This window comes from Lepidochelys kempii, chromosome 13, assembly GCF_965140265.1.
Source record: "Lepidochelys kempii isolate rLepKem1 chromosome 13, rLepKem1.hap2, whole genome shotgun sequence".
NCBI classification, from domain to species: Eukaryota; Metazoa; Chordata; order Testudines; family Cheloniidae; genus Lepidochelys; species Lepidochelys kempii.
The window spans coordinates 2,032,901-2,060,471 of NC_133268.1; the positions used below are offsets into that span (position 1 = coordinate 2,032,901).

General features: G+C 46.4%; 2 protein-coding genes across 2 annotated transcripts in view; both read right to left on the reverse strand.

Annotated features, from left to right (window-relative positions):
* The window catches only part of ASXL1 (ASXL transcriptional regulator 1), a 30,814-nt gene extending 24,012 nt beyond the window's left edge, over positions 1 to 6,802 (reverse strand). The window contains exon 1 of the mRNA XM_073308641.1: positions 6,446 to 6,802. Coding sequence (XP_073164742.1) covers positions 6,446 to 6,505 — 60 coding nt within the window. The 5' untranslated portion in view covers positions 6,506 to 6,802. The remainder of the gene's footprint in view (positions 1 to 6,445) is intronic.
* Positions 6,803 to 12,582: 5,780 nt separating this feature from the next.
* On the reverse strand, positions 12,583 to 27,359 carry KIF3B (kinesin family member 3B). Its single transcript, XM_073308757.1, has 9 exons — positions 27,166 to 27,359; positions 18,660 to 20,110; positions 17,923 to 18,024; positions 17,081 to 17,203; positions 16,851 to 16,969; positions 16,532 to 16,645; positions 15,672 to 15,777; positions 15,006 to 15,184; positions 12,583 to 14,733 (listed from the first exon to the last, which is right to left on the reverse strand). Exons 2-9 carry the CDS (start codon positions 20,040 to 20,042, stop codon positions 14,640 to 14,642), a joined length of 2,220 nt encoding a protein of 739 aa, XP_073164858.1. The 5' UTR covers positions 20,043 to 20,110; positions 27,166 to 27,359; the 3' UTR covers positions 12,583 to 14,639.
* Positions 27,360 to 27,571: the final 212 nt, after the last annotated feature.

Here is a 27,571-nt window from a genome sequence, read left to right on the forward strand (position 1 = left end):
CAGAAGCTTCAGACGGAAAACAAGGCAATTTTCAAGCGATCCACCCCTGGTCATCCAGTCTCAGCTTGGGGCAGTTACAGGTTTAGGGACACCCAGGGTATGGGGTTGTATCCTTGGCCTTTTTGGCTAACAGCCATTGATGTACCTATCCCCCATGAATTTTTCTACTTCTTTTTTGAACTCAGTTCTAATTTTTGCCTTCCCAAATTCCCTGGCAATGAGTTCCACAGGTTGAATGTGTGCTGTGTGAAAAAGTACTTCCTTATGTTTATCCTAAACCTGTTGCCTATGAATTTCATTGAGTGACCCTAGGTTTTGTGTTATATGAAGGGGCAAACAACACTTCCTTATTCAGTTTCTCCACACTATTCATCACTTTGTAGACCTCTGTCATATCCCCCCTTAGCTGTCTCTTCTCTAAGCGCAACAGTCCCAGTCTTTTTAATCTCTCTTCGTATGGAAGTCGTTCCATACCCTTAAACAGTTTTGTTGCCCTTCTCTGCACCTTTTCCAATTCTAATATATTTTTGAGATGGGACAGCCAGAACTGCAAGCAGTATGATAACCTATATTTAAATGGAATAAACCATTTTTATTTGGAGGCAGTACAGCTCTACTACAGTCTCCTGCACTGATCAAGTTTTCTTTGGGGTACAATAATTCAGTGCCATCATCAGACACTGTCACCCTTCATCACCCAAATGAAATGGGCATCTGATGTGGACAACACATCACTCAACAGTCAAATGTGAGAGGCACGAAATGGAACATTCATGTTTCCCAAATCAAGAAAAACCTTCACGGCCCATAATGCATCTGGAAAACACTGAACTCAATGACAACCAAATAAAACACAGCCCACAATGGAGAATGAGTGAATACTTACTGCCAGAAACAAAAAGCCCTGCTCAGAACAGTTCCTACCCCCAACTGTATCAGATGTATGACTACTTTTAAGTGTTAGAGCTGGAAGAGAAAGCATCCAACAAGATTCTCTCTCATTCCTTCACCTACCCTGAAAGGCCCTGCATGCACTGAAGCAAGGCCTCCTCTGGCTGATTATGGCAGGATATCGTGGCTCCATTAGGAACCTATTAATGCAGTATTGAGCACTGGCCAGAAGGAATATCTTGGGGGTTCTCAAACTGGGGGGCAGCACCGCTCAGGGGGTCACAAGGTTATTACATGGGGGATCGCGAGGTGTCAGGCTCCACCCCAAACCCACTTCGCCTCCAGCATTTATAATGGCGTTAAATATATTTTAAAGTGTTTTTAATTTATAAAGGGGGTCGCACTCAGAGGCTTCCTATGTGAAAGGGGTCACCAGCACAAAAGTTTGAGTACCACTGGGATAAGACAACACTTACCACAGAAATTGAATGTGTTGTTTGTAATATTTCCATTTCCTGCCTTCCCAAAGACCCTAACTGTGAACCTTTATGGTACTCTTCCAATTACCCTACTACTAGACTAGCAATATAATCCTCAGGTTTATAATGAACAGGTATATATACCTGTATATATATGAACATATATCTAGGATTCTATGAACAGGTATATATACCTGAACACACCTGTTCAATATTCCCTGTGGCTATATGTACTACACTGAATCTCAAAATTCTGTTTAAAAAAAAAAAAAAAAAAGTATGTGCAAAGAATTCACTCCACAGGACTAGAAGCTGCAAAAAGTTCTTTTCCTTCCCATCCATGGAGGCATCTAACAGAATAAAAAATGTAACAGAGTCAAATTAAAAACACTTTGACAGGGGTGTGGTAAAGCCTAGTACTAAACAAACATCTATTTTTAATGGATTTAAGATCAGCTTGCAAGGAGCCCCACAACCCAGAACAGCTAGGAAAGGCTTGGTCTCCCTAAGAGGATAATCTGGTATGAGGTTGAGCCAATGACAAACCAGAAATAGAACAAAGATGAAGCTGGGGTTTAGAGACCTCATACACTTAATGCACATAGGGAGAGGCCCCAACCATGAGGAAGGTAACAAATGACATCCATGAAGAGATTCACTGGTAGACCAGATACCAGTGAGGATTAACTAACATGGGTGCTATGCCATTAAATTACTACTGATGAGTTGCCAAAGTAGATGAGTTGCAGACTTACTTTTTGGACAGCCAATAAGCAGTGAGTTACCACAGAGTTTAGTGTGTTGGGTGGCGAGAAAAATTATGCAAGCAGACTTAGCACTGGTCTACACTAGAAAGTTAAGTTGATCTAGCTACATTACTCAGAGGGTGTGAAAAATTCACACACTCCCCCAAGAAATGTAAATTAAGCTGACCTAAGCCCCAATGTAGACAGTGCTAGGTCAATGGAAGAATTTTTCCTTCAACCTAGATACCTCCTCTCAGAGAGGTGGATTTACTACAGCGATGGAAGAACCCCTTCCTTCGCTATAATAAGTGTCTACACTACAGTGGCACAGCTGTAGCATTTCTAGTGCACATATAACCTTAGTCTTTTCCCCACACTGGGGCTGCTCTGCTGGCAGGTGACCCCAAGTGCCTACATTCAAGTATTCCACCCACAAGACTAGGACCCACACAGGAGCTGCGGGCTGAAGCACTTCTGAGCATGAACCTGGCACTAGTTTTTTTCCAGCTGCAACTTTTAGCTTGAAGAGCAGGAGAAGAACGAAAGTCAAAGTCAAGTGAGCTCAAAAATAATAATCTTCACACAAAGGACAATACAAGCTACCAGAAGGCAGACATTCTAGTCTGAATAGGTTATATAGCGAAGTACTTCTTCACAATACACACAGCTAACCTGTGGAATTTGTTGCAAAGGGATGTTATGAAGGCCAAAATTATAACTGGGTTCCAAAAAGATTTAGGTAAATTCATGGAGGAAAGATCCATCAATGCCTATTAGCCAAGATGGTCATGGATACAACCCCATGCTCTGAGTGTCCCTAAGACTCCGACGGCCAGAGGCTGGGACTGGACAACAGGGGATAGATCACGCAATAACTGCCCTATCCTGTTCTTTCTCTCTGAAGCATATGGCATTGGCCACTATCAAAAGCCAGGATATAGGGCTAAATGGACCATTGGCCATACTGCGTCAGAACATTCTTATGTTTTCTTTGTTGGTCAGCCCTGGGAATCTCCTCTTGCGTGCAAGCAAGTCCTATTCAGAAAAAGCTAGAATAACTACTAGAATCCACTGGATGCAAAGCCAAATCGGATGGACCCAAGACAATTGTCCAGCTCTTATTAAATGTCTACATGATCTGGTACATAACCTTGATACATAAAATACATAACAAAAAACCCCAAGACGCATTTATTATTATTTATATAGATGCCAACATACTACACACAAAGTATCTTGTGCCAGTAAATCAATGATCAAGTGCCTTTGGCCCAAACAGAGCTTAGAAGAAAAACTATCCAATCCACTAGTATTCACATGGAGACAGCAGGATCACTGTGCCTCCCCTAGTCACTTACATTCATGGATTTTATTTTTTAAAAGTTTATTGTGAAGACATTTTGGTTCCTGGAGGAAAAAACAAAACAAAACAAACTTTTTCCAATCAGCATTAAAAGTAGATAGCAGCAACAATCAGCACAATAAAGCATGCAAAAAGCTGAGTGTGCCATTTGCAACGTGACTATTCTCCCACTCCAACAGAGTTGAAATGGAGAGTGTTATGAACTGAATTAAGGGGCTGGGTATTAAAGGCACCAACTGTTCAGACAACAGTTGAAGAGTTCAATTTCCACTTGGATCAACTGGCCCATATTCCCGTCTTTTCCTCCTCTTTTAAAAATTTTAGTTTGATTCTAGTTTCTTGGTGGGTTTATATTTTCTTATTTGGTACAGACTTTTTAAAAATTTGTTTCCATTTTAGATTTTACAGTTGACCTCTGGATTCCAGATTAAGATCTGGCTTTAGTTCTTTTATAAAAGACAGGTTTGTCCCACATGGTGATAGGCAACAGAATCTCATCAGGCGAGTCTCATCTTACGTGCATTTAACACGCATGAATTCAGCTTTGCGCGGTTGGCAAAAATAAACAAACAAAAAAGAGAAAAATAACAATTTAAATACTGTACCTGTAGTGTGGGTGATTCCGCCCACCCTTACATTCAATGTAATTTTGACTATACGCAATTTTCGCTTTATGCACTGACTGTGGAACGTAACCCCAGCTTAAGATGAGACTTGCCTGTACAGCAAGGCTCCAATAGGATGGTATTAATGGACATAATTAATGGTGTTCCTAGCCTCTGTTTATCAGAAGCTGGGAATGGGTGATGGGATGGATTGCTTGATGATTACCTGTTCTGTTCATTCCCTCTGTGGCACCCAGCATTGGTCACTGTAGGAAGACAGGATACTGGGCTAGATGAACCTTTGGTCTGACCCAGTATGGCCGTTATGTTCTTATAACCAAAGCAGGTATTTATTCTAGAAATCTGCCGCTTGAATGAATGGAATTTTTAAAAAACTGATGAAAATACATGCCACAAAATTAACCACACACATACCAGATTTGTTACCAAGAACATGCTTATGACCAAATGAAAATGTTGACCATGAAGACACTAAACAAGTAAAGCCCTTTGGTAGACAGGAGGGATATTTATGTTTTCATGTACGCTTGAACACCATAGCCTTTACAATACCTAGTTTCCCCATACTAGTGGTGTCAGGGAGAAGCTTGTTGCCATGAAGGAAATTCCTGACAGTAATGTTTTCTGGACCTCAAGCTATGATCCCTTCCAAGGAGGTTTAAATAAATCTAAGAAGGGAAAGCAGAATAAGAAGTAGGACCTGACAAAACTGAGAATGGTTACTATACTACTGCCCGGACTTTGCTGACCTGTAAGTAAAATTGAACCAAGCAGAAAAATTAAAGGCTCTCTAACAAACAGTACCATTTTCTACGGTGAAGAAATCACCTCAGACCTTGTCAATGCCTCGTCAGACTATTCATACCATTTGAGAAGATACTGTAAGACAGATACTGAGAAATCTAAGCAATGCTTACAAACTGCTGAAGGCCTCTCCAGAAAAATGCCTTATCCAACCACCATAAATGGGGTGTGTGGTCACACCTTTCTAAAAGAGAAAATCCTCCTCTTTCCATGGTTAAAGGAGAATCTCTTTCTAGAAGACCCATTCCCTCCCCTTGGTAATATGTGTGAGAGCATGTGAAAGGACCTGTTTCTCACCCTCTCTGAGAGAAGCCCCCACAAACCTGGCAATCTGGAAGGGAGAAATATCTGACAGTAGACCCTTCCCCCATGTAATATGACAGTCTCTCAAGAGGATACTGTCGAGGTAAAGTATCAGAGAGGTAGACATGTTTGCCACTTTTACAGATCCAGACTAAGAGTGGCACCTTATAGACTAACAGACGTACTGGAGCATAAGCTTTCGTGGGTGAATACCCACTTCGTTGGATGCATGTAGTCATGCATGCATCCGACGAAGTGGGTATTTGCCCACAAAAGCTTATGCTCCAATACATTTGTTAGTCTAGAAGGTGCCACAGGACTCTTTTGCAACTATAGAGGTAGTGTTTCTGGAAGCACTCCTGTAGTTTGCAATGAAGACCCTGCTGGCAGTACAGAGTGTGCATGTGTTAGGACTAGAACCATTCCCTTTCTTCCTACCAGTAATATACAGAGAAAAGAGGCTAGTAATTTATCTCTTTCTCTTGAGGGATGGAGGTGAAAAAAGGAGCGGGCAGAGTTGTAATGGTGGGAGCTGTGACTCTCCACCTTTCTACAGAAGAAGTCATGCTGTGATTATGTTGGGCTGGATGTGTGTGGGGGGTGTTGTGCTCTAAAACAGCCTCTTCTCTTTCCCATCTCATATTGAAGATGGGGAGGAGGTTGCTCTCTCTCTCTCTCTCTTTTCTTGTATGGGAAAAGCAATGTCCAGATTGGGTGGGAGGGGGATGTTGGCCTCTCTGCAGGATCCTTGGCGCAGGGACCAGCTCTTTATTTTGTTTGCACAGCACTAGCATGCACAAAGGGGTCCTGGTCCAGGATGGGGACTCCCAGGCACGACAGCAACACAAATAATGCTAAGCAGCCTCAGGAGGTGTCTCTCAGCTCCCTTGGAGCCAGGCCCCTTCTCCTCACAGGGTGGGGTGTCCCCCCCTGCGCCCAACCCCCCTGGAGCGACCACTGCCCTGGCTGCACTGGGGAGCCCCCCAGCGTGCCCGGGCCCCTCTCTGGGAGACATCCCATCTTCCCTCCGAGGGGGGGGTTCACCTCGCCCCGAGGGAAGGCGATCTCCGCCCTCTCCCCATTGTACACCGGGGTCCGTCTCCTCACAACCCTTCCCGCAGGGCCCCCCCCCGCCCAGCACGGGCCCCGCTAGTCACGGGGGCAGGGTGTTTCCCCAGCCCCGGCCACCGCGGGGCCTCCCCGCCCCCCTTCCTAGGGGGATCTCCCCCTCACCAGGCGGGCGGCCTCAGCCCATGTGCGCTCCTTCTTCCTCCGCTGCTTCATCTCCTTCATCTTCCTCCTGCTCCGGGCTGAGGGGAGAGGTGTGGGGGGCCGGGGCGCGGGCACGCGGGCCGGGGTTCGGAGGCGGGAGCGCGCGGTGCGGGTGCGGACCGTTAGCCGGGGGGCGGGGCTGGCGCGGCCGGCGGCAGGGAGGGCGCGAGGCAAGGGGAGGGGTAGCTCCCGGGCGCTATGGAATGCAGCAGCAGTGGCGGCTCAGGCCCGACATAACAACGGGGTCAAAGGGCTCCGAGGTGGAGGGGGAGGGACCTCCTCAACGGTGGCCTCGGCAGGACAATCCAACCCCCGCGCTCGGCTCTGGCGGGGGGAAGAGGCGGGGAGCTTTTCCGTTTGAAGGAAAACAACCCGCAGGGTCTGATGGGAATTGTAGTCCCACCGCGGCCCGGCGCGAACGGCGAACGGGCCGCTCCAGCCCCGAGACTACACCTCCCAGCAGGCTCTCCGGCACCAGGCCGCCCAGGGCCGGCGTGCCGGTGACGGAAGCACGCTGGGCTTGAGCCGTCATTGCCCTGCCCACGTTAGCTGACAGGGCCCCGCCGGGCCCGGCTTCCCTGCCCGGGGGCGGCCATTGTCCCCACACGCCGGTGGGGGGCTCCGGCAGCCCCGCAGGCCCCTTCTCCAGCCGCTCCCTGCCCTGACCCCGGGATCTCGTAGGAGCCACCCCAGGCCTCATTACCGACACCCTCCCCCCACTCAGAGCCATTGACCCCCGTGTGACCCCCCCCCTCAGAGCCATTCACCCCCGTGTGACCACCCCCCCCCTCAGAGCCATTGACCCCCGTGTGACCACCCCCCCCCGGAGCCATACACCTCCCCCACTCAGAGCCATTGACCCCCGTGTGACCCCCCCCCTCAGAGCCATTCACCCCCGTGTGACCACCCCCCCCAGAGCCATACACCTCCCCCCACTCAGAGCCATTTACCCCTGTGTGAACCCCCCCCCGGAGCCATAGACCCCCCCCACTCAGAGCCTTTGACCCCCGTGTGACCACCCCCCCCGGAGCCATAGACCCCCCCACTCAGAGCCTTTGACCCCCATGTGACCACCCCCCCCACTCAGAGCCATTCACCCCCGTGTGACCACCCCCCCCAGAGCCATACACCTCCCCCCACTCAGAGCCATTTACCCCTGTGTGAACCCCCCCCCGACCCAGGGCCATAAACCCCCGTGTGAACACCCCCCCGGAGCCATAGACCCCCCCCACTCAGAGCCTTTGACCCCCATGTGACCACCCCCCCCGGAGCCATAGACCCCCCCTCACTCAGAGCCATTGACCCCCGTGTGACCCCCCCCCTCAGAGCCTTTGACCCCCATGTGACCACCCCCCCCGGAGCCATACACCTCCCCCACTCAGAGCCATTGACCCCCGTGTGACCCCCCCCCTCAGAGCCATTCACCCCCGTGTGACCACCCCCCCCAGAGCCATACACCTCCCCCCACTCAGAGCCATTTACCCCTGTGTGAACCCCCCCCCGACCCAGGGCCATAAACCCCCGTGTGAACACCCCCCCGGAGCCATAGACCCCCCCCACTCAGAGCCTTTGACCCCCGTGTGACCACCCCCCCCACTCAGAGCCTTTGACCCCCGTGTGACCACCCCCCCCCGGAGCCATAGACCCCCCCCACTCAGAGCCTTTGACCCCCGTGTGACCACCCCCCCCGGAGCCATAGACCCCCCCTCACTCAGAGCCATTGACCCCCGTGTGACCACCCCCCCCCGGAGCCATAGACCCCCCCCACTCAGAGCCTTTGACCCCCGTGTGACCACCCCCCCCCGGAGCCATAGACCCCCCCTCACTCAGAGCCATTCACCCCCGTGTGACCACCCCCCCCCTCAGAGCCATTCACCCCCGTGTGACCACCCCCCCCGGAGCCATACACCTCCCCCCACTCAGAGCCATTTACCCCTGTGTGAACCCCCCCCCGACCCAGGGCCATAAACCCCCGTGTGAACACCCCCCCGGAGCCATAGACCCCCCCCCACTCAGAGCCTTTGACCCCCGTGTGACCCCCCCCCCCGGAGCCATAGACCCCCCCTCACTCAGAGCCATTGACCCCCGTGTGACCACCCCCCCCGGAGCCATAGACCCCCCCCCACTCAGAGCCATTGACCCCCGTGTGACCACCCCCCCCTCAGAGCCATTCACCCCCGTGTGACCACCCCCCCCGGAGCCATAGACCCCCCCCACTCAGAGCCTTTGACCCCCGTGTGACCACCCCCCCCACTCAGAGCCTTTGACCCCCGTGTGACCACCCCCCCCGGAGCCATAGACCCCCCCCTCACTCAGAGCCTTTGACCCCCGTGTGACCACCCCCCCCACTCAGAGCCTTTGACCCCCGTGTGACCCCCCCTCACTCAGAGCCTTTGACCCCCGTGTGACCACCCCCCCCGGAGCCATAGACCCCCCCTCACTCAGAGCCTTTGACCCCCGTGTGACCACCCCCCCCGGAGCCATAGACCCCCCCTCACTCAGAGCCATTGACCCCCGTGTGACCACCCCCCCCCCGGAGCCATAGACCCCCCCACTCAGAGCCTTTGACCCCCGTGTGACCACCCCCCCCACTCAGAGCCATTCACCCCCGTGTGACCACCCCCCCCAGAGCCATACACCTCCCCCCCCTCAGAGCCATTTACCCCTGTGTGAACCCCCCCCCGACCCAGGGCCATAAACCCCCGTGTGAACACCCCCCCGGAGCCATAGACCCCCCCCACTCAGAGCCTTTGACCCCCGTGTGACCACCCCCCCCGGAGCCATAGACCCCCCCCACTCAGAGCCATTGACCCCCATGTGACCACCCCCCCCCTCAGAGCCATTCACCCCCGTGTGACCACCCCCCCCCGGAGCCATAGACCCCCCCCACTCAGAGCCTTTGACCCCCGTGTGACCACCCCCCCCACTCAGAGCCTTTGACCCCCGTGTGACCACCCCCCCCGGAGCCATAGACCCCCCCCTCACTCAGAGCCTTTGACCCCCGTGTGACCACCCCCCCCCGGAGCCATAGACCCCCACCTCAGAGCCATTCACCCCCGTGTGACCACCCCCCCCGGAGCCATAGACCCCCCCACTCAGAGCCTTTGACCCCCGTGTGACCACCCCCCCCACTCAGAGCCTTTGACCCCCGTGTGACCACCCCCCCCGGAGCCATACACCTCCCCCCACTCAGAGCCTTTGACCCCCGTGTGACCACCACCCCCAGAGCCATACACCCCCCCTCACTCAGAGCCATTGATCCCCGTGTGACCACCCCCCCCCACTCAGAGCCATTCACCCCCGTGTGACCACCCCCCCCGGAGCCATAGACCCCCCCTCACTCAGAGCCATTGACCCCCGTGTGACCACCCCCCCCACTCAGAGCCATTCACCCCCGTGTGACCACCCCCCCCAGAGCCATACACCTCCCCCCACTCAGAGCCATTCACCCATGTGTGAACCCCCCCCTCCGACCCAGGGCCATAAACCCCCGTGTGAACACCCTCCCCCTTTTTATGCTTCTAACTTCTGTTTATATCAATATAAGTTAGGAGCCTAAATACCTTTGTAGAGCTGGGTCTTACTGCTGAGCGTGTGTAGTGAGAGAGGCTCGAAGAGAATGAATGCTTAGGGTTTTTCCGTTGGAGCTTTTTTTTTTTTTTTTGGACACAGGTCCCTCACCATGCCATGTCATAAAATACCTGAGGAACAGAACACCAGGCTTCATGTAATAAATTATCAAAATTGAAAGACAGTGGTTTTTTCCCAACCAAAATACTCAACTTTCATTAGAGACCATATAGTGACTTATATGAAATGAGCTTAGTGGTCTCACTCCATTGTCCAGACGTTTACATCACAAAAACCTCCACCATAATTACCACTAACTGGATCCCTTTTTGTCACTCAGCAGAAAGGACAAAAGGACTAACCTACCCTTTCAGCCCCACAAGTGGTCTCTCCAAGATAGAGGTGAGCCACATTTTCGGGGAGGGGAACGAGGACGTTTGTGCTGCTATGGCTTGAACTATACATATTCTGTTAATAACAAGAGTATGCTATTCTCTGGGGCTACCTGTCACAATGACATTTACATTCCATTGTTATAACAGGCTAGCTTCTGCAGACACTTTCTAATAGAATGAGGGCCTGGTGTTTTACAGCCACCTAAGGATTTGTGAACATTGCAATGATTTATAAATTCATTTAAGAATGAAGAAAGGACACGTTTTGGTAGATACAATAAATCTGATTGATTTTATTACATATCTTACTTTAGGATCACTTTTACATTCCTAGCCAAAAGAGATGATACAAATAAATATAAGTTGTAAAACCTATTGACAGAACTAGGGACTTTCATTGTCTACAGGTCGCCAAAGAAAAGGTCAAGATCAGTGTAAGACCAAGGAGTGAAATCTCACAAAGACAGTTGTGCCCACAAGTATCCTTGGGCATTTCATTCCAGAAACTAGCGAAATTGGGCTGAGGAGGGTAAGGTATTAAGTGCCTAGATCATAGAGAGCTAAATGACCACTGCACGGTGCAAAGCAGCCAGGCACCACTGTTCTTGTTCAGTTCCAGCTGAGCATCTGATTATGGCTTTTGCATTGTGCACATATGTTCTTCTCATTTGTCTATGTGTTTAACACTGTAGAAAGAAAGCCACAAGAATCACTTCTTCCCCTTTTAAGGCCTGGTTGTATGGTCAGATATCAGAAATTAAAAGACAGGTCAGATAAAATATCCAGATTTACAGGAATCAGTGCTTCTCTGAAACTTGGCAATGAATCTAGACACAGTGAGGAAGTACTACAGCTAGAGAGTTCTGTATCAAACCAAAAGTCTGTATATTGCATCATTACAGTTCAAAAGGTCATCACAGAGGTATATGTTCTATAAGATTCAAGCAGCATGCAAACCTTTCAACAAGGGGCTATCAGACCTATATTAAGAATGTTAAGTGCTGTAATTCCTATGTGTTCGGTTTCATGTGGGAATTGACTCTGGAACAGAAAAGCTACCTTTACTGCATGTAACTTGAAAAATAAAATCGTATCCAATTATACAGAGCAGAGCAAAGAGGAGGAGGATTTTAAACAGTCCTCTGAAGAGACTGATTGTGTACACTCTCCCAGGGTCTCTTCCAGGAACTTGGTGGATTTCCTGTCTTCTTTGGCTGTTAACCTGCAGGAAGCCCAGATGGTTCAGATCATACCCACATGCAGCAGAGAGAGACAAGCCTGGCAGGATAACTTTTTAGACATGTCAATCCAGAACTTCACTAACATTGTACAATTTAAGATACATGCATTCACTTCATCCCAATATCGCTGCCCCACAAAATGTATGTCCTCACTGCAATTAGATACTCGTGGCTGGCCTGTGCTAGCTGACTTGGGCCCACAGGGCTCAGGCGCTGTTTAATTGTGGTGTAGATGTTCGGGCTTGGACTCCAGCTTGAGCTCTGGGACCTTGCAGGGTCCTGGAGCCCAGGCTCCAGCCTGAGCCCAATTGTCTACCCTGCAATTAAATAGCCCGTTAGCCTGAGCCTCACAAGCCCAGGCTGGTTGTCCCAGGCCAGTCACAATTTTTTAATTGCAGTGTAGACGTACCCTATGGATCTACTCAAGGGGTAGGTAATCAGAGTGAGAAGCTGAAAGCTGCTGTTGCCCTGAGATTTGCTTATTATCTCTTATTCACTGGACATACTGTTTAAAATGGAGCTGTGGGTAAAGCTAACTAAAAGTCAATTTTATACTTTGCTTACCCCATTCCCTTTCTCTCACCCTCACTTATACGCATTTATAAACAGGGCTTTCTGAGGTATCAGCCGTTCTAGCATATTAAGAGTAAAAGCAGAACAGTCTGGGTTTGGGCTGTGATTTCCAATGCACTTATTCCTGCCACATGGGAAATACTACAAAATTTCATACAGAAACCCAATGGAATAGTAGTGAGTGAAGAGGCATAGATGTATATAGTACCATCGCAGTCTGTACAGTCACTTTGTCTCATTTCAATTCTCTGAATACTTAAACCATACAATCCTCTTTTTCAATTATGAAGTAAACAAGATTATATACCCGGGGGGGGGGGGGGGGGGGATGGGACGTTGACACTCTGTTTTATACCACAAGAGACCATCACAAGGCTTTTTGTACAGAAACAGTGGTTTACAAAAAAGAAAGTTATGTTAGGCTTCCATTATTAGGTTAGCAGAAAATGAGCAGATGGCTCCTCCCTCACCCATAGGCAAAACTCTCCTCCCCCCCCCCCATCAAAATTTAAAAAAAATATTAATTTGGTTCTCATCCAGAAATATACTCCTTGAATCAAAGCAGCTGAGTTAGAACTTAACCCAAGTTAAGCAGAAAGGACAAAAGGCCTGAGCAGCTGACTCACCAAGGCACCATGCCAGCAAGATGCAGAGGAGAGCTTTATGCCAGAAGTGTTGTGTTCCTTCTGCTCATGGCGGTCAGATACAATGGAGTTGTTCCAGACTGGACAGAGTCAGTCAATGGATACTTAACAAGAACACAAAGTAGAGTCCCTACATTAGAGTATTTCTAAAAACAGGCAAGTTCTCATACACTGGTCGGTCTCGTGAGAGGTCATCTGCGAGGGAGAGGTAATGGGTAAAAAAACAATCACAGGACAACAGTTGACAACAATCAAGAAAAAAATAGCTCAACTCTCAATATACAAGGAACTAAAAGTTACAAGTTGAACAGTGAGACGCAAGACAGGAACACCTTACTCTGCCTTCTGAGCCCATCCAATACAGCAGCTCCCCTCTCCCCACTGGACCATGCAGGCCTGTGATATTAGTCATAGGGCAAACTTTGAAAAGAGACCATCTAAAGCAGGAGTTCTTCCCCTTTCAATTTCAGTGTACCATCCTTGGGATTTATATCGGATTTCCTTGCACCCCCAGACTGGTGATTACACATGGCCCTCATTCCCACCTAGCCTCACTGTATTCAGGGAAGCTTAAAACTGAAAAGGGAATGTTCTTAACTTGGAGCAGGATGAGACACAAAAGGAAGCTCCTGCACTGAAGCTCCTCATAACATCAAGGGAAAGGTTGCATACTTATCAGAAAAGTGAAGTCTAATATGGCTTTGCCTCATAGTGCTCCAGATTCCATCCACGTCATAGGGAATGGCAGAACCGGCCACGTGTGCCTCCTGGCAGAGACCTAGCACCAAGCTAGATCTACATTTCCTACAAATGGTGGAAGATCTGAGAAAATGGCCATACAAGCTCTGGGGTTTAGATATTCAGTATGGAAACTGGTCTAAAAAGCCAGGTGTGGGATGGAGAAGAGAGAGGAAGAGAGCTAGTATGGATCTGGCACTGGTATGCAGACTTATTCTTTGACAAGGTGGTTCCTGCCAGTAGGGGTTGAGTCTTTAGCAGGTCAGTTTAGAAGAGCTCTTACTGATGTCTGTAAACAGATAGAGAACTTCAGTTTCTATTTCTTCCATTCTATAGGAGCAAAATATACTTCCAAGATCCTCCCTTGTTCTACTTTTCTAAAGGGAAGTGGAAAGGTCTAGCTGTGAAGTGCATGGAAACAGATCTCCAATCCCGCCCTTCTCAGGATTGTTCAACCCAACTCTAACCCCAAATGAAGATGCCATTCTTTCAATAGAAAGAGGAAAACAATGCACCTAGTCAAGCTTGGATATACCCTCCACTTTTTAACCTCCCTAAGTTTTCATTCTGAGGTTCTGGAGAGTTGATTCTGTTGAGATGACTTTCAACTCTTTCCTGTTGCCCAACAGCAAGAGAGCCCAGTACAGCAAGGGGGCTGGAACAGAAGGAGAGAGGGCGATGCTGTGAGGTGATCCTCATGCTTCCCATTGCTTCTAACACACTTTAACGTACCTCATGCATTTCTGATTTCCTAACTAAAATCTGTTCCCAATAGGGGCTGATTGCTAGATTGTGAGCAAATCTTTTCCTGCAAGGTTCAGCACACCTGGGACTGGCACATTTTGACACAAGTCAGTTAAACTGCAAAGAGCCAATTGCTATTCCCCAAAGGAAAGGGCTTGGAGTCTGGCTGAGAGTCCTCTCTGCAGATTTTTACTTGTCTTCGCTCTCAGAAGGTAAATGCTGTTCACGCCCTGGAGAGGAATTGTTGTTTTTACTTAGGAACCAGCCCCCGGGACTGTGGGTAGAGCTGAGACCCAGAGGTGCCTGAGGAAGAGGATCCCCCCGATTTCCTTCCAGTTTTAGACCTGAAGAAGTAAAAACAAAGAAAGTTGCCTGTTACACATCAAAACGAATCTCCCAAAAGCTGAATGAGTTTGACTGGATATAATTCTCTAACAATCTCAGCTTGCTCCTCTGCCCTGTTTACCCATCTCTCTCCACCTACCTCAGGGCTAATTTAGTTTTCATCTCACTGACCAGTCCTGCAGACGGACAGTGACCCTATGCATGCATACATTGCTGACTGGGGTCCAATGGACAGAGGTGGATATAACCTACTTTCTACAACTTGACTCACCTGGATTTCGATTTTTTATTTGACATGCTCTCAAAAGTGGAGGCATCCACCTGTATCTCATCTTCATCCTGCAGAGCTGCTTCTAGAGCAGCCTGCACTTTAGGAGCAATGGCTGGGCCCTCGTAGTCTCTGGTTGTTCGGCTAGGCATATCTAGCTCCAGTAACACAATATTTTCTGCCTAAGAAAGCGGAAGCAGAACCGGAACCATCAATGTCCACACATACTCATACTTTCCACTCACTGTACTGACGTATTCCACACTTTGATAAGGATTGTTACCAGAACTCCTAGATTTATTGGAAGCATATATTTCCCTTGTGCTTGTGGTCACATTACCCTTGTCACAAAGACTGTTCTCGGGCCACTGCATTCTCTCTGGCTTGTGACTTTCCTATCACCCTGCTTAAGCTTTTACTTTATCACTTCTGATCAACACTAGGTGAAGGTAACTTAGCAGCAGCATGAAGGTCATAAACTCTTCTTGAGCAACACCAGACTGCTGGGTTTAAGACACATTTTTAATATGTCAAGAGGGAAGCTTCCTCTCCACAGTCTTCTGCATCTGTCACACAGTTTATGTAGGACAACTATATATTCTCAGAAATTCATACTCCTCTGAATACAAGAGGTAAACAGATGCAGTCTGCATCCATGTTTGGGCTTACCCTATACCGGGCCTCTGGACGAATCATCATGGACATCCTGGCATGCTGACTCAAAGGCCTCTTGTATCCCACTGCTGACACTGGCCTTTTCATCATCTGCTGGTTACTGAAAAGGAGATGAGTACGGAATCTTTCACATGCCAAAAACTAAAAAGATTTCTCATTATTTGAATAAATCAAAATATCTGCAATGCCCTGAGGCAATCCAGTGTATCTATTTGGAAAAAGAAGATTGCTACAGGCACCTGGGAATGTGCTCCAACTTAACAGTAAAAACCCAAGCAAGTGGTATTAGATACTGTCCTTCACAAGTTAGCCTCTACAATTTGTTGTTTTGTGCTTACTGTGGGATTCCTACACATTCCTATAGTACAAACCATAGGATGATGTACATTCCTCTGGCCCTTTCATTCTACATTTGCTCTTTGGAACCTCATATATAGAGAGTCAGGATTTGTCAGCAGTCCCTATACACTGGCCTCTGAGATAGCTTATATTTAAAATAGGAAATAACTATGGTAGTAGATATGTTGAATCTGTTGACTTTTTAAATCACAAACACAGTACTATATGTAGTTTGCAAAGCAATTCGCAATCCTTTGGAAGAAAGATGCTATATATATATATATATATATATCTGTAAGACTATCAGTAGAACTTCCTTCCTCTCCTCACAGGTTAGAGTTTTCCTAACTTTGCTTTCACCTTTATTATACTCAGGTTATAGTTTGGCTAGAACTTCATTCTGACTTTAAGAACTCTTACTGGATGAGGCTAAAACTATATGGAGAATCTTGCTTTGGCCAGCTTGAAGTCTTCATGTGACCCAGTTTTAAAGAAAGGTTAGGGGGTAAACTCACTCCAGCCGAGTTATGGGATGCAGTTTCCACTGGTCTTCCTCTTCATCAAAGAAAGATCTGTTCATGATCTTGTTCTTTTCCTCCAGTGGAATAAAGTTTTCAATAATCAGGTGCCTGTAGATAACAGGCAAGAACAAAAATGGGACATATGCAAATAGGAGAATTAACATCCCACCATCTCTCCAACACAGCCCTAGAAAAAGAGAAGGAATTTCTAGTTCTGTCTCTTGTTCTGTAAGCAGTTGGTTTGCAATCCACTCCCAAGAATAAAATACCTTTAGCAAGAGTTAAGGGCAGCATATGGAGCAATGGGACCTACTTTAGCTTTAACTCCCTGGTAAGCTCATTCTGGGTCTGTTCCAGTTCTTGCCGCTCCTTGATGTGCTCCTCCTGGAGATCATGGATCTCTGCCTTCACAGCTTGCAGCTTGGAAAAAAGCTGGAACAGGTGAGAAGAACCAGAGCAATGACTGTGCAATGTTGTTATCACCTTCACATGCAGTGCCATTCAGTTTCTAATCCATCTGATCTAGCATTATTTACTTTTTACCTTTTTGAGTTTTTTGGTTTTAATGTCCACCTCTTGCTGCAGGGAACTATAGGTCTCTTTTAGCTCCAGTGTTTCCTCATCCCGACTTTCCATCTGTTGCTGGATTTCTCGCTCCCGACGTTTCTAAGGAATACCACAAACAAGATTAGATCAACACTGTCATATTGCTGCTTTTGGTGCCTGCATACATGAAAGCCACATCCAAGGCATCCCTTTTGCCTGGGATCCAGGATTCTTGATTTAGATTCCAATTTCAAGTTGTTTTTTACCTTAGAAATATCAGGAACATCAACCCTGTGTTTATTTGACTTTGAAGGGTTTGTTGGGCGCCGCATAGGATATTTATTGTGAATAAACTCAGTTAAAGGAGTGGGAGTGTTGAAACCGTAGCAAGGACTTTCTTTCTCCAAAATCTTAATTAGTCATTGCAGTTAAATATGCACCAACAAAAACACAAAATAGAAAAAGTTGTAAATAGTCTGACTAAATATCCCTCCCCTCATTTAACTGCTGCAGCTTTCACCCTCTAGGGTCTTATGAGGATATCATTTCATTAGTCCTCCACCACAGAAATTTCTAACCAAGACAGGACCAGAGTCTCTAATGTAAAAAACAATGAGGAAAAAAAAAAGATTACAGGCCTTCTCTATACATCATAAAGCAGTAAGAAGGACACAAGCCCTTTTTATCTCTCTTTTGCCAGTAATCATTAAACTAGGGCTAGGGATCAATCATTAATCTCAAGAACACTAGTTTATAGTTTCTCTTACCTTCATGTTTTCTGAAAGGTCTAGAATAGCAGCTCTTTGCCACAAAATAATAAACTGTTTCCTGCCTCTTACCTGTTCTGCAATTTCCTGACGTTTCTGCTCCAAGATTTTCTGCTGTTCATTTGTGTGATCCACAATGTTTTTCCCTCCAACAAGGAGCTTGCTTTCCATTGCCTGAAAGAAAAAATATACCGAGAGGTTAACCTCTCAAGCAGCCATGTAACCCATCCTTTTAAAAAAAACAATTCCTTACATACTTACCACTGAACTCTCCTTTATAACGGGTGTCACTGACTGAACAGCCAAATTTAAACCTGTTGTTATGGAAATTGTTCTCTCTGTCAAATCCTACATAATTGTAAGGTTAATGCACTAGTAATTTGTCTTGTGTTCTTCATTGTGGCAATCTGTCCCACATTTTGAGAGGTTGAGATGGAGGCTTTCACACATAATAATCAGTAACAGAATGAAGCTTGTTACTTAGAAGTTACAGCACAATAAGAAGTGTGTATATCACATTTAATCTCTTGTATTGACTTCCCAAGGTCCTACAAGTAGGTTCTACAACCACAGTTTATAAATTATATAAAACATCTTACAAATGTGAACCACTAATTCTAAATTCAATTTTTAAAGGAATTCCCACCTCTGTCTACATAAAGTTGATTTTTAAAACTTCTGACCCAGGCACCTCCTCTCACCATTACTCTGAAACTTTCTCTACAAAGTTATTGTCCCAATTTGATGAACTGCCATCCTTCCTTAAACGCAGAGAACATTCCCTTCAAGGAGTCCAACAAGCACTCTACCTTGATTTTGGCACCCAGCATTTCTGCTGCTTCCTTCTCTCGTTTGAGATCCTCCATCTTCTTCTCCTTCTCCTTTAGCAGCCTCATCTTTTCTTCTGCCACCAAGCTGTGATCCTCTACAATAGCTTTCTTCTCAATTTCCAGCTTTTCCTGCTGCTCCTTCCAGTAGTCATCTTTGTCATCCCCTTCGTCACCCTCTTCTCCATCCTCCTCTTCCTCTTCCCCACCATCTCTTCTCCTTTCTCTCCTCTTTCTTTTACCAACAGACCGTTTTTCCAATTGTGCCTTGAGCCGAGCGATTTCTTCCTGGAATTCTCGTAGCAGTGCATCCTTAGGATCCTCATTAACTCTTGGTTTGTTCTTGATGTTTTTGGCACGGTTGGCATATCGCAGGGTAGTAAGAGTTTCTTCTACATTGTAAGAGGCAGGGCCTATATTGGCCACCATCACAGTCTTAGCATTGCCACCTAGTGAGTCCTGAAGTAGCCTAGTTAGTTTTGAGTCCCGGTATGGAATGTGAGTGCTTTTACCATCTACTAGGGCAGATATAACATTGCCCAAAGCTGAAAGGGAGAGGTTAATCTTGGTAGCTTCCTTCAGCCTTTCCCCCTGTGCTCCAGTCTTGGCCTGGCGTTCACTGCCTGCAAGGTCCACTAGGTTGAGTTTTCCTACACGGATGTGATTCTCCCCATCAAGTCCCACCTGGCTGCACTCAATGGTGATCACAAAAATGGCATGGGAACGGGAGCTATGCTCATTCATGTTGGTAGCACCAACTGAGCGGTTTTGGTTCCCCACATTCATGACATGCTCGATCTCTTTGACACTCTTTGTGACAAAAGATGACAAGTCCTTCACATACACACCAGTGTCTGGTCTCTCTTTCAGCTCCAGCCTCTTGGACTGATCCTTTGATAGCAAATCTCTGATTTCTTCTTGGTATATTTCCAGATAAGAAGCTCTAACCAAATACTGCTGGTTCTGAGATCGAGAGATGTGGGTGAAGATGTGGTCAAACGAATTGGGGATGACCCCTCTTTTTTCAGGGTCACCACGCACTCCTTCCATTGTATATGTTTTCCCTGTCCCAGTCTGCCCATAGGCAAAGATAGTCCCATTGAACCCTTGCAGGACAGAATCCACCAGAGGTCTAAAGGTCTCATCATAAAGTTCAAACTGCTTGGAATTCCAGTCATAGACAGCATCAAAGGTGAAAGTTTTAGGCAGCTCATGAGATGTTCCCCTGGGATTCTTCACTGATACCTGCCCTAACTGGACATCCACATCAACAACTTTGTCATATGAAGCTGCCTTTTCTTTCCCATTCATTGGCCGGCACCGCACCACCACTCTGACGGATTCAGAACTCTTTAACTTGGACATGATGACAGGACGGTGGCAGGGGAGATTTGACAGACAGGTGATCCAGGAAGGCCAGGAGCGCTGAAAACCTAGAAATAAACAAAGGAAGGGCGCGTGACTACAGCTTTCAGTCATTTTTTGGGCAAAGGCACAGATTCAACTCATTTAATTCTGCAGACTTTGGGTCACCTGACCTGTAAATAACAGTTCAGGTAAACATTTTTAAAAGCCTTCATCTATTTGAAACAATCTATCAAAATCTTACATATGGATTAATATTTTGTTATGTAAAGAAATGTTGCAAAGAATCTTCATGAAATAAAATCACTATAGTTGGTCAATTTACCCCTTTCCCTTCCCTTTAAAAAAAAATTAGAAATGCTGTTTAACACTTTTTTTTATTAGTTAAACCCATTGCAATCAACTTCTTCTACATTCTGGTTTGGAATAGTCAATTAAAAGCATTAGCTTCAGGTTCAAATCACAGCTCTTATCAATCTAACATACACATGACTTTTGAGTCACTTTATCTGGTGCTTATGCTGCTGCCTACTGCATTAAAGATGCTGTTTAGAGGTTCTTGTGAGGAACCTTATCAGTGTTTAGATCAAGAGCCTCAACTCATCCAGCAAAATTATAAATTCAGGACACATCTGAAGAACTTATACATAAATTTAGAAAGATGTCTCTGATTAAAACTACCTGCTGTTACTAAACATTTTCATTTCATAATGAAGAGCTTAGAGTAGCCACTCCCCTGCCAAAACCCTTCCTGGCACAGCACATTTAATTTCAGGGAAAGGGCATCAAACAGTTACATTAACCTAATGCTGCTGCCTCCCCCTCTTCAGCTGCCCTTATACTGCAGAGAAATGGAAGGTCACAGAGACCATCACAGGACAAAAAGGAACTGGTGAACAGCAGCCTTTGTGCAGCCTCTTATGCACTACCAGCTTTAACTGCCTGCATTTTTAGTTGCCTAAAAATTGTCCTTGATTGTTTTTACTGCAGCAGCACCTGACAGACTGTGAGGTTCTTTGGAAATCAAATATAAATACACTGGATTCTGGAGGGAGTCACATTTGGGTTCTGGCACTTCAGGGTCAGGATTCAGATTTAATTAGTCCTATGTTATTTACATGTTATGTCATCAGAAAGATGCAGTGCTTCAGTTTCTGGCCACAAGTTTAAAACTCATCTCTAGGATCTCTTAAAGGAAAGATATTGCCCGGAAAAGTACCACGGATGCTTTTTCCTTTTCTTTGTTACATTTTAAGTCACCTTTTGTAGGTCTAATTACAGCATAATAAATCTTTAATGGAACTGCCGTAGCTGCCAGGATTCAAGAGAAACCAATAAAGCTTTATTTTCGCCTTTCAACTATTATACCTAGCATGGTCTGTGTTTCCAGAGCCCTGGAATTTGATACAGAATCGACTGTCTGTGATATAAACATGTGGCAGAATCTAAGGGCTTGTCCCCACTTACAGCACTGCAGTTGCACTGGTGCAGCTCTGCCACTGTAGCGCTTCATGAAGATGCTACCTACAACAACAGGAAATCTTCTCCCATTGGCATAGGTAACTCCACCTCCCCAAGAGGCTGTAGCTATGTCGACAGAAGCCCTCCTGTTGACATAACACTGTCTACACCAGGAGTTCGGTTTGTATAACTACGTCACTCAGGAGTGTGGTTTTTCCACACCCCTGAGAGATGTAGTTATACTGATAGAAATTTGTAGCGTGTACCAGGGCTAAACAGTCTCTCTCACACACACACACAAATGTATTTATAGTCCTTAACATTGCAAAGAAAACCTTCAATGTGAATTGGCACAAACCAAGGCAGAGTTGTCTGCACACTTAGGAAAGCAGAGTAAACCATCCCCATTCATCTTAATGGTGTGTTAACTCTGAAACGAACTGGCAATTAAATATCAACACTTAATTTAACTACTGTGCTTGTTGTGGATGTTAGAGATAGTGGATGATGCTGAGGCAGGCGCAATCAGACAGCTTTTTGCTGTTAAGGATTGCATTGCTGGTTATGACAAACTTTCAAGTCACCACCAACTATGCTCATAAGGTGGGTGGAAGGAGTATTCCCATACAGTATTAAAAGCTGTAAAACTCAGCTTCCCTTCCCGATCGTTGCCAAAACCTTCAGGTTCCTCCCTACCAACATCTATGGTGCAGTTATGCATTTGCAATACAAACATCTGTAGCATGTTAAAAATAGAGGACGCAGGTCCCAATTCACAATTAGCATAGGGGAGTGGGTAGGAAGAAGCCATAAAGATGGCTCTAGGTTATGTTTATAACTCTCTGGTCCTGAACCAGCCCCTAGTGCAAGTTAGAGCAGCCATAGGCTATTATAACTTATACGACCTGGGACAACTAAGCTGACAAGGGATCAGCAAAGTGCACTGAGTGTGGTCCTGGATCTTCATCCTCCAACTCCCATCATGCCCCTATCCCCTCGTAGCCAGCCCCAATACATATTCTGCATGGAGCGGAGAGATGGAGAATGGGAGACTCAGGATACCAGATTTACATCAGCCTGACATTCCTCCCTCCTAAGGCTGGTTTAAGGCCCGTTTGCACCACTTGTTATGAGAGGCCGAGGACCCTGTCCTTAAAAATTAGAGAAAAGAATAAAATAAATTAAACTTAATATCAAAATAAATAACACGAGCAAAAAGTACATGGGTCTTTGATCATACTCCACCTTCTTCTAGTGTAACTGCTACTTTAGGGTTGGGGCTTGCAAAGTAACACCAGTTTCCCCCAGCTTCAACTCATACATCTTAAGCTGAAGATAGCCATATGTACTCTAGATGTCACAGGGTCAACAAATCTATGGCATAATTATTCTCGTCTCAATATACCTTTATTTGGATTCTTTGTCTAGGCCAGCTCTGCTCCAGAACCCAAAAATGATGGAATATATTCCACAACCAAGATCTAAAGTACTAAGTGATCGAATGCCATCTAGTTTTACAAGGTTCTGCATTAGACAAAACTCATGCTACATAACAATTTGATTCACAAAGCCCCGCAGTTTATGGGTTCTGTAATGAGGAGACACCTGGAGATGGTGAAACATGCTCATCCATCCCCAGTCATTAGCACATTGAGCTTCCCTTTAAAAGAAAATGTGCAGCCATTCATCAATGGGCTGCCACCAAAAGTATGTGACTGCATAGCTCATAAAACGCAACTGAAAGGTTTCAGACAAACCAATTTTAAAAAAATGAACCCTCTAAGAAGGATGCCTGTTTAAATCCTAGATGGGCTTTTCTGAACTTGCTTTATACTTAGGTCCAGCTGTTGGAAACATTTCAAAGTCAATTTGTTTGGTTCCCTCAGGGCTTTCCCTCTATTCTAATGCTAGCTGGATCTGTAGCAAAAATACCACATTTGAGGACTACATTTTTGATTCTGTAATTGCATCTTGTCTCTGTCCTTGAGGGGACCTCCTGAGAAGTTCAGGTGTAGAGCTAAAGGACCAGCAACATTTTCTATCCCAATGCCCATGCTGGGAACAAGGCATTTATAAGAACAGGAGGTAATCTTAGAGCACCGAAGAAACACATGTAATAATATTTACTGAAATTTCAGTAAGACCTTTAAAATTATCTCAGTGCCTTAATGGAAACTGCTTGCCTCCCTGCATGGAGAAGGTATGCCATATGAAGACACTTAGAACTCAAAGTAGATGATCCGGAACGTGCATTGAGTTGACCAAAGTGGCTAAGCATCAGTGCTTTATAGACTTGCACAAAGGATTCAATACAGTGTATAGCCAATGAGTCTCCAGATGCTGCTGACTAAAATACAGTGATCTTTTCCCTCCTGATTCACAACTCCAATAAGGATAGGCTTACTACCTGGACAGAAAGGAATACATATTTAAAAATGCCAGTCTAGAGAAAATATGAAAGTCAGATTGAAGACTTGTAAAAGCACACAAAGCATACCCTCCTTCTTTGCTGATAAACTTGTGAATGTCACCTACATATATGATTCTCCCTCCACCTCTGCCCTGGCATGCAGAGTTCCTGCAACTGAAAATATCTCAGAACCGCATGGACAAAAATGAATGTGCATCTGTTTGCACCTTTACCACCATACGTACGTTCAAATTAGGCATGGAAATGTTCATGAGATTCTGAAAGCATGGGCTATGATCTGTTACAGAAATGCCACCTCTAATCAATGTGGATAATCTTTGAATAAGACCATCTCCGACTGCTTTGGTAACACTCTTCTGTCAAACAAATTAAACTAACGTTTGTAGCAGCAAACTGTCCTACAGGATTCTTTGAAGCAGACTCTGTTAATCAAAACTATATACAAGACATATTCTCCAGATTCTTCTTGGGCCAAAAAGTTTATGAAAAATAAAACAAAAACAACACAATAATTAATACTGCTGGGGATGTACCTTATCAACAACAGACTAACTTTTTATTCACAAATGAAATTCATTCAGCAGCCAGAACCAGAGGTGTGTTTTATTTTTAATGTTATCCTCTTGCCTCTATCTCTGGCACCTTCCGCAAGAGATATTGACTAGGATTATGTGATCCTAGGTTCATTTAATCTTCTGGTAGATTTTTTTTTCAGTACGAGGGCATATTGCTATTCACATGTGGCCATCTTGAATGTAAGAGAAAATACACATAACAGCAGAGGAATCAACCACTCACTCTCTCAGTTTGGTATCCTATATATATTTAGTGAGAATTATGTTGTCTATTTGTCAGTCACCTAGGACTGCCTTTGCTCAAATGCACATCTCAGATCTACTTTTGCCACAAACAAGTCAGTTCCTTCATCTCATCTCATCCCTGATTTGCACTATTGTCATGCTAACTCATCATGATTCATTTCCATTGCTGCTGGTTGCTGTTGTTAACAGTTACTTGTGTATTAATTAGTTGAACTCTTCTTCCCCGTGAAAGCATTATAAATTATTCTAGGGAATCTGAACAGAAATTTGTCTCACCTAAAAATTAAAGGACAATTTATACTGCATATTTTATAGTCACCAAAAATTATATTGCAAAATTTGCACTACAAGAAACAGCTGGAGATAGAGGGGCTTGTAAACTATCACTTGCTTTGCGTCACAGCACCATTTATTTGTATGCTATGATTAACAGTTGTTCGTCATGAAACCAGTAAATCTAAAGAGATCTGGATAAAATCCCAAATGGCCTCTAATCCATTAGACTTCAAGACTGAGATTAGTGTATTTTAAATTTTGCCCTGAATGATTGCAGGAAGAATTTTAAGCCCTATTCTCTTTTACTACACTATGAAGTCATACCCGGAAAAAAAATAAGTGATCTCACAAATTGTCACATTTAATCATTAGAATTTTAGAAATCAGAGATGGTAGTGAACAGTCCATGGGGCCAATACAGGACTGATACCATACTGAACATATGCTAGTGTGCTTTAACCTCTCTATTTTTAATACTCCCAAGCAAAGGAGCAGCTATATCTGAAAAACTTAACAGGTCTTTCTGTCAGGAAGACTTTGTTAATATGCAGCCTAATTCTTACTTTTCAAAATCGCATCTCCGTACTTTGGTTATACCGCCAAGCATCATCCTAAATAACTACATTCCCTTCTTGCTGTGTACGGTCTTCAGATATTTGTAGACTTATGTACTCACTTAACTGCATTTAGTTCTTTTAATATTTTCTCAGAACCCAATACCTTCTACCCCCACTCTGTTGGTCTTTCCCACTAATTTTTTCTCTCTCACTCTCTGCTAAAGAAGTGCCCAGAATTGAACAGATTGTCCCAGGTGTGATCATACCACAGAAAGGGACCATCACCCCTTTGCTCCTTTTTTGTTGCCATATGACAATGCAAACCCATGTTTAATCTGCTGCCCATTACAATCCCAACACTGTTTGGGCATTATTACTTCCCAGATACCTTCCTCCCACCAGAGCTTACAGAGAGTTATGTAAACCCCAAGCTACATGAACATTTAAGGCTGTAACTTCATCTCTGGTTATGAGATCACAAAGTTTCTGAGTGTCCGCTTTCAGCTTCAAACCAACACGAGAACCACACTATACAGACTAACAATCCTATACTGTAGGTACTGTGACACATTAGATCTCGGATAGGACATTAAATGTCATGATAACACACAATAAATGCAGCTGACCAATAGTGAACTTTGTGGTGGAGAGAACTCAAAGCTATTGCAGTGGGTTATGAGATCACCAACAGCCTGTAACTCCACAGAAATCATTCTGAAAATACACAGCAATCCGATTAAGAGGTTGACACATGCATAGGAAAGGGATGGGGGAAGGAAAAGTACCCGTTTACATGTCCACAGGAGAGATTTCTTCCTTTCTATACTCATGGAATTGGTTCCTCCTTCACATGCTCATCTGGGTGGGAACACTCCCTCCTTTGCATGCCCAGGTGTATACACCCATGCATGACAGGGGCTGCCATGCCCCCTTTGCACACAGATACACACACCCATGCATGACAGGGGCTGCCATGCCCCCTTTGCACACAGATACACACACCCATGCATGACAGGGGCTGCCATGCCCCCTTTGCACACAGATACACACACCCATGCATGACAGGGGCTGCCATGCCCCCTTTGCACACAGATACACACACCCATGCATGACAGGGGCTGCCATGCCCCCTTTGCACGCCCAGATATGCACACGCATATGTGACAGGGACTGCCGTCCCACCTTTGTACGTCCAGGTGCGCCCACACGCGTGCAACAGGGGGTGCCGTCCCACCTTGGCACACCCAGGCACGCACACGCGCGTGCAACGGGGTGGCGTCCCACCTTTGCACACCCAGGTGCACACACGCATGTGCAACAGGGACTGCCGGTCCTCCTTTGCGCACGCACGTGCACGACACGGCTGCCATCTCTCCTTTTCACGGCCCGACGCGGATAGGCGTGTGCAACAGCGCTGCCGCCCCTCCTTTGCTCGCCCCTCTGATGGGGAGGGGGCTCCCTGCCGGTCGCTACGAAGCCCCCCACCCCCGCAGCGCATCCCCCCGCTGGGGCCCTTTCAGGCCCGGTTCGGACCCTGTGAATGGGAGGCGGGGGGGGGGGGTCAGAGCGGGACTCACCTGCGCTGTCACCATGGAGCCCCGCCGCCACTCCCGCTGCACCGGAAACGGGGGGATCGACCGCCGCTCACTTCCTTGGCAACCCGCGCGCCCGCCCCCACGCCATCACTTCCTTAGCAACCGGCCCCACAGGCCGCCTTGGCAACCGGTCTCACTTCCTTGGCGACCGGACAGAGACGAGGCGCCTTCGCTTCCCTAGCAACGAGCCCCGCCCGACCACGGCGAGCTCCATCCGAGCACCTGGGTGCACCTGGGGGGAGGGGGGAACCGGAGGGCAGATAAAGGAGCCCCGGGGGGGGGGGGAGGAGAGGAAGTGCCTTGGGAGCAGATGTTGGGGGAGACATGCAGGACGGGGGTGGGGCCAGGGGGGGACATGCAGGACGGGGGTGGGAGGGATTGGATGTGT

Coding starts and splice junctions, on each gene's coding strand:
- KIF3B (XM_073308757.1), bottom strand. CDS start 20,042: ATGTCCAAGTTAAAGAGTTCTGAATCCGTCAGAGTGGTGGTGCGGTGC. Junction 15,185..15,671: donor GTCCAGAGGCCCGGTATAGG/GTAAGCCCAAAC, acceptor CCGCTTTCTTAG/GCAGAAAATATTGTGTTACT. Junction 14,734..15,005: donor AATAAAAAATCGAAATCCAG/GTGAGTCAAGTT, acceptor TTACTTCTTCAG/GTCTAAAACTGGAAGGAAAT.